We start from the raw sequence: 12818 nt of genomic DNA, 5'->3' as shown, positions 1-12818 counted from the left end.
AAAAGCTTAAATTTGAACGCAAGACTTTAACCGCATAGATAAATAATATACAAATACCTCAAAGCATTTGTTACGGTTTAGTGTTTCTTTCAATTGAAATTGAAACATCAAAATATGCGTTTGGATATGGGATGGGACGCTGTCAAAACGATGAGTGGTTTGTTGATGGTGTGTTGAGTGCGCCGCACACGATTAGTTGAGTATTCTTCGCAAGTTACGTGCGGTTTTTTTTTGTGGCAATCGCAATATTGATCGATCGGAATAAAACTCATTTGCTCGATTCTACTCTATTTACTTAGCGTGCTATGAATGTCATATTTCAGTAATGCCATCACTGATGATGACTTGATGGTTGTGTGTGCGAAACCTGCGAGTTCAAAATTGACAAGCTTTCATCTCCGATTGCAAATAAATATGTAATATTACTCGTATAGTAGTGATATTGTGGATTTGACGTGTGGCAATCATGAAATTAATTGCTGAGTTAAATTATTGTTAATGCGGCAGTGCTTTACGCATTTTTTTTTTTATTTTGCTGCTGCTGTTGTGGTGTTTCGAATCAAATATTGCGTAAGTTGTTATTTTTGTTTGTAGTTTTTTTCGCATTCAATGAATGTGGGGTAATGTGATATGAAACAATTATGTTTGTTGAGTAATTACCATTTCGTGAGTTATGTTTTTTTTTTTTTTGTTTGCAAAAAAAGGTCAAACGTGGGAAGTTATATTGATACATGTTATGAATTTAATGAAGATCCGGTTTTGTCAGTTCTGTTTTATAGCTTAAAATTTATAGATCCCGCATAAGTATTTTTAAAAATAAAACACTTTTTATGTCTCGATGAACGAACAAAAAGATAGATAACACTGCACAACAAAATTAAAGTTTTTGTATGATGAATAAACCAAACAATACTTTTCCAAAGGTTTTTGATGTGCTGAGCTCGAATCCGAATTCAGAAATATTCTATCAGCTCCCGTTTTAAAAATATTACCGTTAGAAAATGCAAAAACACCTAATTCTGAAGTTATGCTGCATTGTGTGGGAATTTTTTTCAACACTCTTTTTGAAAGTTTGTTTAAAGAATTGCTTTTCTTCTTTAAAAATCTGTTTAAATCTTTGCGATATCTTTTTTATAATCCGAGATATTTGAATTTGAAGTTACTGCAGTTTGAAATAACGTTATTGATAAAATAAGCCAAAACACACGTACTTAAACTTAAGATATCTCGGATAATAAAACACATATCGGAAAGATTTGAACAGATTTTCAAAGAAGGAAAACAGTTCTTATAGAAACCGTTAAAAATTGTTTTGAAATAAGGTACCTTACATCATAGCATAACCTCAAAAACAGCCAAAACACGCTTTTTTCGCAAATTCTTACGGCAATATTTCAAGAATTAAGATTGATAGAATATTTCTGACTTCATATTCGAGTTAAGCATACCAAAAACTATTGGAAAAGTATACTTTGGTTTATTCATAATAAAAATAGTCAAATTTTGTTGACCAGAGCTATCAGCCAAAAAACGTGTTTTTGCATTTTCTAATGGCAATATTTCAAAAACTAGAGCTGATAGAACATTTCTGAAACCGGATTCGAGTTCAGCACACCAAAAACCCTTGGAAAAGTATTGTATAGTTTATTCATCCAAAACCTTGTTGTACAGTGTAATTACATATATATCTGACTCGGAGAAATCTTTCCAAAGTCGTCCTAGAAATATTGAGATTTACGCATTTTTCAAAATCATGGACACCCCACAAGACCAAAACAATACGCATACCCTCTTTAATACTACATCCAAACATTTCTGACGTCCCAATGAGAATGTTACAGATGTGACTTTTTACATACTACAGCGGTTTTCGTTTTCAAATTTGATCAAAAGAGTTGAATCTTGTTTACATTTTGGACTGCTTTACATTAATATAGCCAAACTCTCCCTGATAAAATAAATGAGTTAATAAGTGAACGTGAAAATTCCAAATCTATCCTTATGTCGCTCATTCCAAATTGGCCCTAAAACGGTCTTAAGTTACTCTCTAAGCTCATAGAAAACTGTTCATATTCAAATAAGTTATCTATTCTACATTAATATAACCAAAAGATTGACTAAACTGAAGTTGCATAATATGATTTTTTTTCTTCCATCCTTGTCATTAATTAATTGTTACCCCAACAAAAGTTGTAGCTTTTTTTTCAAAAATTCATAGTTAAAAAATCTGGGCTTTAGAATAAAATCCGTACCTATTTTTTGTTTTTTTTTTTATTATACCTTTCCATTGGTATAGCTTAAATTTCTTTAAAAAAAAAGAGGTTGTCTGTAAAGCCGGTTTACGGACGATGATTTTACGTGATAACGTCGTCAGAAAACAGGTTGTGTGCTTTTGTTTAAAATGAGTCAATTGAAGCGTTTACTTATTTCAAACAATCATAATTTACAAGAAAAAGCTAAAAAAAAAATACCTTTTTTATTTTCTCATTATATTAATTTTTTTATCTTAAAAGCTTACAAAAAAAATTATGCAATTTAAAAGGCAAGTATTTTTTTTTAAGAATAAAATCATTTTTAAATTTTTACAATGCGCAAAAAGTATAAAAATAATTTATTGAAAACAATCATTTTCATCAAAAAAAAAAGCAAAAGAAAACATGAATTTTTATCTTCTCACGTCATTAATTCCATTTTTTTCCCTAACAACCTATACAAAATTTTATACCATCTGAAAGCTTATTGTCTTAGCTCAAAATATATATATCGATCAGGTCTATGAGACATCTACAAAAAGAGCTAGAATTTTTTGAACTCGATCAAATTTCATTAAAAAAAGCAAAAAAAAAAACATTTATTTTTATGTTCTCAGGCTATGGAATCAATTTTTTTGTTTGACAACCTATACAAAATATATACCATGTGAAAGCTTATTATTTCACCTTTCATATGATGTATCAATCTCATTTCATTTCAAAGATGCCTACAAGAGAAGTTAGAATTTTTTAAAGTCAACCATGTCGAATTTCCAGACTGAGATTATGGTTCTTCCCACACTGGTGTCTGTTCGGGGGGGCAACAGATCTCCACTGGTGTTTCGAGGTTTTTGGCAAGTTTTTTGATTTAACATTGTGTAGCTTGTAGTTTAATAAAATTTCTATCTGCTCTTGGTCAAAAGTTATAACCTGTTGAATTCTAAAATTTTATTTTACTGTTATCTCAAAATTGTGTTTACGAAAATAATTGAAACTTCGCACACTTTTAGTCGTAGTCATGGTCTATCATTACTCCATATACTTTATTCCTGTATCTATTAAAGAAAAAAAGATAAAAATAAAAAAACCATGAAAATCGGTTAAAAACGGTCAAAAAACGAGTTTTTTAAAAACTTGTTTCTTCCGTTAAAACTCACTAAACGATTCCAATTTTTTTGCACATGTCCTATAAGTTTGAGATTTTTTGAATGATCAAAAAAAAAAATCAAAAACTACCCAAAAATACCCCTAAAAAACAAGGTGTTTGTCAAAAATTCATATTTCGAAGCATAGAGTATTGGAAAAAATTCCGTGTGAGACGCCTACTTTTTTTTTCCTCATCTTTCACCTGGCACCTTTAGAATTTTAAAAAAAAGTTTTCCCTACCCAAAATCATCATTTTGTCATAGCCCCAACACGTGTACAACGTTCAAACAAAACGTTATAGCTTAGTTTAAAAATTTTTAAGAATTTTTTCTTAAATGCAGTTATTCTTAAATTAGTCTCATCTATCTATAGCAGAAAAAATCAACTCTCTACAACTTCGTGTTTAGATTTGAACCCAAATTTCATCTTTCCGTTTTACCCCGGTTTACCCTATTAAATGACGGAATTTTTAAAAATCCATCATTTGGATCAAGCTTTAGGTTATTATCTTTCAAATAAGCTATTTATGTATCTCTAATAGTTTATTTTTAATTTTTAATTGAAATTTTTGCCGCGAGAGTGGAATGGGAGAAAATGGCGTCACTTGTTTGTGGTGGCTGCCATGGTTTATCGATTTATAAGACGTGTTATTATCACGTCAAAAAAATATTGCTTAACCATTTTGTCGAAGGTTTACGCTTTGCATAGTTTGCATAGTTTTTAATAACTCATTGATTTTTTTTAGAAGTTTTTCAACACTTGTCACAAATTTTTCAACAGATAATAAAATTTCAATTATTCACGACTTACCGTTTACAAAATATTTTTTTTTTATTTATTATTTTTTTTTTTTATTTTTAAAAGCTTGTTGCCAAGCTGCATCACATAAAAATCGGTATGCAAATAAGTAAATATAAATTCATTAATAGAAAACTTTAATTGTTATTTTATTCTAAAAAAAAATGCATAATATGCATTTTTAAAGATTTTCTCTAGAAAGGAATGCTATATAAACTCGTATTGATACTTGTTTACACCATACTATGATAAGCTAATATGAATTTATCGAAGTTTTCCATTCGAAGACTTCAGATTAAATGGGTTAAAGTAGAAAAACTAGGTTCTTCTTCGTTACACTATGGTCTGTTGCACATTGACCGCATATATTTTACATTGCTGGTCACTTGATTAGACGCAGAGCAGTAAAGTAATAATAAACAGTGAAAAAAATATTGGATTATACTTTTTTCACAAGGGTCTCTACGTATACATTTGAGTTTTGTGGTGTCGTTAGATATTGACATCGATGAAATCTATCATTCTAAGGCTCAATTTTTCCCTCTTCATTAAATTCAAAGTCTCCATTAGGAATTAGAAAACTATCAAATCGCATACAAATTTAATTAAGATTTCAAAAAGTGTGAATACATTTTTACTAGGTCAATGATTATGTTAAAAAAAAGAATTATTTGACAGCAAAAGGTTACTTTTTTCACACAGAAAAGCAATTTTTAATCACTCAAAGGAATTCATTCATTTACCATGTGAAATCTATCTACAATAACTAGCATTTTTGTAATGTGAATAGATTTCTCCATAGATTTTAAATTTAACTCCATTAATTTAAAACAAACTGATATAATTTTGGGTTTTCTAACCGAATGTACCAGGGTGTATGCTGTACGTGTAGGTATATGAAAGACTTTCAGAGACGTCCAACACCTTAACTGATATTTCTTAACTTACCTGTTTTTTTCTTGTAATCTGGTTTACATATTTTAGTGAATTTGCATACTTTGATCTTAGAAATTAAGATGAGGAAATAAATAAGTATATATTTTATACCTAAAACGAGTATTTTTTTCTAAATTTAATACTGTTTGTGCATTTCATTGAAAGTTGCTAACCAAACTAAAGAATCGAATACATTCTGAGATTTTGAAGAAACTGAATTTATTCTAATGAGCTGGCTTAGCAAAACAATAAATGCACTTTGTGATATCCAGTAAAACGGTCAATAAGTTATGAGTTATCACTTTCAAAATACTTCCACGTTTGTATTGTAATTTAGCAAGGTGTTTTGAAACTTAATGCACAACGTTCTTTTTGCCTTAAAAAAAAAAAACACCCTTTCACCCAAAATATTTCGATGCACTCTTATGGTTTTTGGTTCTCATTAAAATGTTCGTCTTCAACGCAAAATCATTTTCAAAAATAATTGAATCAATGCGTGGTTTTCGTTAATTTTAAGTTGTTTTTTCCCTCAGTGTACAGCAGTTTTGGTGATCGGAAAATTTTTAAACTCAGGAACGAATTTTCAAATTTTAGAAATTGTACTAGGACTAGGGGGCGTGGTGGCCACCCATTTTGAAATACGTGTTTCTACTTAAACATTGTAGAATAATGAACTCTAATTGTCACACATTTGAATTTGAAATTTTATTTTTTTGCTGTAAGGTTTTGTTTGTTTTTGTTGGTTTTTATTTTTAAATATTTTAAAACTTCAAAAAAGACTTTTCAAATCATCGAAATTTCGATGAAGTTTTAAAATATTTAAAAATAAAAACCAACAAAAACAAACAAAATCTTAACATTTTTAAGATTAAATTCTTAAAATTAGAAGATAGAATACTCTCCCTGAAGAAGACTGTAAACACGGTCGAAACGTCGGAGACAAGATAGAACAAATTATAAACCAGACCTAAAGCCCACTTAGGATTGAATTTGTATTCAAAAATAAGGTCACGAAAATAGGAATTATTTTTTTTTTGGATGGTTCGAAAAATCTCAAACTTATAGGACATGTAGGTTTTGGCCTTATGCATACATGTGCAAAAACTTGGAATCGTTTAAAGAGTTTTGACTGAATAACGGAAGAAACAAGTTTTTAAAAAACACGTTTTTTGACCGTTTTTAACCGATTTTCATGGTTTTTTATTTTTATCATTTTTTCTTTAATAGATACAGGAATAAAGTATATGGAATAATGATAGACCATGACTACGCCTAAATGTGTGCGAAGTTTCAATCATTTTCGTAAACACAATTTTGAGATAACGGTAAAATAAAATTTTAGAATTCAATAGGTTATAACTTTTGACCAAGAGCAGATAGAAATTTTATTGAACTTTTATGAGCATCCTGATACAATTACCTTTCATTTGGTATATCACACATAACGATAGACTAACTACAAGCTACGTAGTTGTCCCCCGAACAGCCACCAGTGTGGGAAGTATCGTAATCTCAGTTTGGAAATTCGACATGGTTGACTTTAAAAAATTCTAACTTCTCTTGTAGGAATCTTTGAAATGAGATCGATATGTCTTATGAAAGGTGAAATAATAAGCTTTCACATGGTATATATTTTTTATAGGTTGTCAAACAAAAAAATTGATTCCATAGCCTGAGAACATAAAAATAAATGCTTTTTTTTTTGCTTTTTCAATGAAATTTGTTCGAGTTGAAAAAATTCTAGCTCTTTTTGTAGATGTCTCATAGATCTTATCGATATATATATTTTGAGCTAAGACAATAAGCTTTCAGATGGTATAAAATTTTGTATAGGTTGTTAGGGAAAAAAATGGAATTAATGACGTGAGAAGATAAAAATTCATGTTTTTTTTTGCTTTTTTTTGATGAAAATGATTGTTTTCAATAAATTATTTTTATACTTTTTGCGCATTGTAATTTAAAAATGGTTTTATTCTCAAGAAGAAATACTTGCCTTTTAAATTGCATAATTTTTTTTGTAAGCTTTTAAAATAAAGAAAAAAATAATATAATGAGAAAATAAAAAAGGTATTTTTTTTTTTAGCTTTTTCTTGTAAATTATGATTGTTTGAAAAAAGTAAACGCTTCAATTGACTCATTTTAAACAAAAGCACACAACCTGTTTTCTGACGACGTTATCACGTAAAATCATCGTCCGTAAACCGGCTTTACAGACAACCTCTTTTTTTTGCGATTTTGGTCAAATTTCTAGGCGTTTCTGACTCGTAATTTTCTTGTTACCCTAAATGAATAAACTAAAAAATTAATTCTATTAATTAGATCATGAATATTTTGTATGAATTAGCCATTATTATTGTCGACTTAATTATGTACCTTACCTATGTATGACTTTCCTGTTTTTTCTCTATTCTAGCCTAAAAGTCGAAAATTGCTTGTCAATAAAAAGATCTTATTGTTTTTTTTTCTTTTTTCATTCTTTATTTTAAAATCCTTGCCATTTATCTTTTATCAATAAATTTTTCATTTTCTTTTTTTTTTATTTCAGATAATAAATATACATCAACACATCCAACTACGCCCCAAATCAATTTTCTTCCAAATTTGGACCTAAAATGCCGTGTCCGGTTGCTAATCGTTGTGCTATTCTAACAAAATGCTTACTTAACTCGTTTCTAAGTGCAATGTTTTTGTGAAAAAAAAAAATATTACCTACCACATTTATATATTTTTCTATATCTTCTGTAGATATCTTTTCCTTTATTTTATTAATTTTCACTATCGTCAACTTCAAAGTGCTTATATAAATGTTGTGTTGATTGAATGCGAAGTGTCTAAAAGTGCGTGTTTTGATTTTTCAATTTTTTTTTTGCGTCAATCCTTATAAAGCAGATACAAAAATAAAAAAATAAAAATTTTAAAAATAATAAAAAAAAAAATCCGCCAATAATAGCAATCATGCATAGGCAAGTAGTAAAATTCTTAACGATACTCGTTGTCTTTCTATGTGCATTCAACTTTGTTTATGCACACGTCGCGTTAACTTATCCACCTGCACGAAAATACGATTTGGATTTTTTAGATAATTCTCGAACGAAAGGACCATGTGGAATGCCAAAGGGTAAGTTTTATATAAATTAATTCATTACAAAAAAAAAAAAAAAAAAAACAAATATCTGCATCTATAAAATGATTTAAATCTGGGAGTGGTTATGATTCTGCCACAAGAGAAAAATCTTTGAAATTAGGAGCGAGAATGCAAATTAATAGCCTAAAAAAAAGAAAACCTGGACCATTGCCCTCCCAACTTTATCTATATAAATCTATTAAACAAGTTTCAATTCAGGCGTGGATCTAAAGAATTTTCTTCAAAAGGGGGAATTTTTATTTTAGGTATTTTACAGTGACTTAACTGACAAGTTTGGAATGTGGTAAGATATTAACATCAGTCGCAATTTTTGTATACGAGTGGAGCAACCACAAAAGCAAATTCTTATGTACACGAGATTTTTACGAGAATATTATTGCATGCAACAAAGTTTGCAGATTGGTAAATACAACTTATTTTACAGTCTTTTTATTTTTATGGGAATCATGGCTGAATTGTTAAATGAGCAAGTAGTAGCTACTGCTGTTTGGGCTTTAACTCTTTAAATGATTAGTATCAGAAGTTCGTAGATTAATTACTTTGGGGAATCATCATGGGAAAGAATCTCTTCTTATTCTCAAGACAAAGTTTGTCTGATATAAAGATGTCGAATTCTAAAAATTTACCTAAATGTGAATTTCGCTCTTCAATTAGTTAAAATAACCTTCAAATTTTCACTTTATCGGACTGACCAACACCAATATTGTCCTACAAAAGCTGGAGCGTGTAGATTGTTGATACAAGAAAATAATAGTTTGGGAGGGGGAGCATAACCTGATTTAGTGACTTTATATGAAAATCCATGCAGATAAATCCATCTTGGCATATTGCTATAACTTCTTTAGTATCGTTTTTATAAAGAGTAGTTTTTCGAGTCTTTCGGATTGGGAACTTCCATTCAATATCTTCGAGCTTTAAATTTGTACGGACCTTCTTAAAATGGGTCTATATTAAATGTTTTATCCATCTAAAAATGAGTAATTTTACTGGACTGAAGCAGAGATTTGTAGTTACGATAAGAGATATTGTCCATGTCTGGTCACTGCATGCTCGCCAAGCAGCCTTTCGCTAGTAATAGCTCTCCCAATGTCAGACTCCGATCTAGCTAAAAGTATTTTAAATTTGGTTATATCTATTGGGTCATGTGGAGCCTTATTGGTAAAAGAGCCTAGACGCAGTAACTCTATAAGAAAACTTTGCAAAACTTTAAAAAAATACTGGCAATAGTGACTGCATGAACTTCAGGGTTTCAAACCCAAAACCAAAGCATTTTTAAAGTAGCCTGCACTGTTTTAATCCAAAATCTACCTTGTCAAAATGAAATAATGCCCTTTCATGGCAAAGATTAAATTGACAATAATGAAAAACTCCGACTTATCCTAACTAAATAATTTTACATAAACTCAAAAATATTGAAGAAAATGACGAAAACAAACTTTTTTTTAGGTTTGAAGATTTCAATACTTCTTTTTTTTTAAACTTGTACTTGGTGTATTAAAACTTAGTAGAAAAAAAACTGTCAAAACCAGTTTATGAGCTTTTACAGACCTGTTGAAGAACTTTGTCCTACAAAACACAAGAATTTCTAGAATACAGGTTTTCACCATTGTTGGAACGATATATTTTTTATCGAAATCTTTTAAAAATTCTCTGAGAAAAAATTTTTAAACGATTAGGTAAGTAATTTTACAAAAAAAAAAATTTTAATCGAAAAATTCATATTTTACTTTAACGGCCATTCCAAAGTAAAGGAGAGGACATATTTACGGTTGTTATGTAGTCTATTTGGCTGAGAAAGCAATATTTTTCTTGAAACTTGGTGAGTCGTTAGAGCTCATCATAAAGTTGATTTCCAAAAAAACTAAATAAAGGTAACGAAAATATTCACAGACAAAGACAGTCACATACCTTCTTTAATTGTGAATAACTTGGCAACAGTTGGTTGGGTTTTCGAAAAAACTTCTTTGACACCAACTTTATGATGCGCCCTAACGACTCACCAAGTTTTCAGAAAACAGATTGCTTTTTCATCCAAGTCAACTGGATAACAAGCGTAAATATGTCCTCTCCGTTACTTTGGAATTAGTCCATTGAAATGTTACAAAAATTTGACCGAACCTTGCATTTTGGGTAGGACAAGATTTTTTTGTTTTGATCTGTAGGGGAGGTTAATGTGAGTATACAATCTAGTTTTTGGGGTTGAAAGCCCCCCCCCATTTGGCCGCCATCTTGGAAAAAGGGGTGTAAAGTGTTTTTTATCGATATCTTGCGAACCGAAAGTCCCACAAAAAAAAAATGTCTAAAGCGATTTTGTAGATAATTTATTTCTTTACAATTTGGATTAAGGTACTTTTTTCTGTAAAATTGCAAATAAGAAAGTTATACTTGAAATAGATGTACATTTTCAAGGAAAAATTCTTTGAAGCTTTTTTTCTACAATTTTTAATTTCTGGAAAACGGCAAGACTTTTTTGCATCCGGTTTTCTGTTTGTGTTTGAAAGGTGCCGTGAAATAACGCCGAGCGAAATAACGCCGAATTCCAAAATTGGGCGTTATTTCATTTTCAAAAGCGAAATAAGGCCGAATTTCAACATTCGGCCTTATTTCACAATGACAAAGTGAAATAACGCCGATTCGGCATTATTTCACTTTTTCAGTGAGGCAAATCCTGCTAAGTGGAGCTTATGAAAAATTGCAATGTAACCACCTGTAGTCACTTTGGTATTGAAATGCCATATTCTTGGCAAAGGGACATAGCCCATGGACATTACAGCCACTTTATATTTGTGGACTTAAGTCCCACTTGAGTTAGACATAAGTTCCAAATTGATTGTCAAACTCAGGTTGGACATAAGACCCACAAATAAAAGATGGACGTTATGTCTCACTAACGAAGAATTCACAAGTTATAAAATTATTTCCCAACTGGATTTGGGATAGTTACAAAGTTCGATTTTGCACTTATGTCCCACCCTATTGGCACATACGCCTATCCAATAGTGTATCCAAAGCAGGACAGCATGTCCCCAGCCTCCAAACATACATCACTGTTTATACGCCTAAGTCCTGGGTATTATTATTGTTTTTATGTGTATTAGGGTGGGTCAAAAAAATCGAAATTCTTTTTTTTGAATTGGTACTCCGAAAACTCGATTGCTAGACCCCTCTAGAATATACACACCAAATATGAGCTCTTTATATTAATGGGAAGGTCCTCCGCTTTGCAATTTTCCATTTTTACATCAAGCTTCTACTAAAAAAAAATATTTTTTTTATTAATTGACTTTTTAGCAAATTTCTTTTCAGATTCTTGTAGGAAATTGAACGCTCTACAAAAAAGGTCTTATACACTTTTTTCGTTTATCTAACCGTTGAATAGATATTTGAGGTAAAAAAATCGAGAAAATCTTTAAAAAATCGTTTTTTGGTCTTAATTTTGTAACAAACTGAAAAATTATAATCATCAAACGCGCAAGACATATTCTTGTTGGAAAATGATTGCTCCACAAAAAAGGTCTTATTAACTTTTTTCATTAATCTAACCATTCTAAAGATATTCGAGGTCAAAGTTAAAAAAAATTATGAAAACATTTTATATTTTAAAAAATTTTCCAGTTCACTGAAAATTTAATATTTTCAATTTAGCAAGACGTAATCTTGTAGGAGCTTAAACGTTCTACAAAAAATTTCTTGGCATCAAATTGATTGCTTTAACCGTTTAGAAGATATTCGTATCCAAATCACAATGCATACGGGTCATAAGAAAACTATTGAAATCAGTGAGCATTGGTTTGGATACGAATATCTTCTAAACGGTTAAAGCAATCAATTTCATTCCAAGGAATTTTTTGTAGAACGTTTAAGCCCCTACAAGAATATATCTTGCTAATTTGAAAATTATGAAGTTTCAGTGAATTGGAATTTTTTTTTAAATATAAAAAGTTTTTATATTTTTTTTTAACTTTGACCTCGAATATCTTTAGAATGGTTAGATTAATGAAAAAAGTTAATAAGACCTTTTTTGTGGAGCAGTCAATTTCCAACAAGAATATGTCTTGCGCGTTTGATGATTATAATTTTTCAGTTTGTTACAAAATTAAGACCAAAAAACGATTTTTTAAAGATTTTCTCGATTTTTTTACCTCAAATATCTATTCAACGGTTAGATAAACGAAAAAAGTGTATAAGACCTTTTTTGTAGAGCGTTCAATTTCCTACAAGAATCTGAAAAGAAATTTGCTAAAAAGTCAATTAATAAAAAAAATATTTTTTTTTAGTAGAAGCTTGATGTAAAAATGGAAAATTGCAAAGCGGAGGACCTTCCCATTAATATAAAGAGCTCATATTTGGTGTGTATATTCTAGAGGGGTCTAGCAATCGATTTTTCGGAGTACCAAATCAAAAAAAAAATTTTCGATTTTTTTGACCCACCCTAATGTGTATACCAACAACAAAGATATGTTTGTGTTATAACTTAGCAAACGCGAAGCGGAAAAAAATTTGCTTACATGAGAATCTATTTAATTTTCGGAACCCAAACG

The 12818-nt window shown here is 30.0% G+C and overlaps 1 protein-coding gene across 5 annotated transcripts in view; it reads left to right on the top strand.

Moving 5' to 3' along the window:
* Positions 1-12818, top strand: part of LOC129921451 (uncharacterized) — a 144556-nt gene that overhangs the window by 29957 nt on the left and 101781 nt on the right. For all 5 annotated transcript variants that reach the window (XR_008773526.1, XR_008773527.1, XM_056003282.1 and 2 more), the window contains exon 2: positions 7678-8250. Coding sequence is in view for 3 of the 5 variants with exons in the window: in XM_056003282.1 (XP_055859257.1) it covers positions 8088-8250 (163 nt within the window). In the remaining 2 variants the exon portion in view is untranslated. The remainder of the gene's footprint in view (positions 1-7677; positions 8251-12818) is intronic.

Source organism: Episyrphus balteatus, chromosome 1, assembly GCF_945859705.1.
Source record: "Episyrphus balteatus chromosome 1, idEpiBalt1.1, whole genome shotgun sequence".
Lineage (NCBI taxonomy): Eukaryota > Metazoa > Arthropoda > Insecta > Diptera > Syrphidae > Episyrphus > Episyrphus balteatus.
Note: the sequence above shows the minus strand (reverse complement) of the source record. Positions and strands in the feature narration are given on the sequence as shown.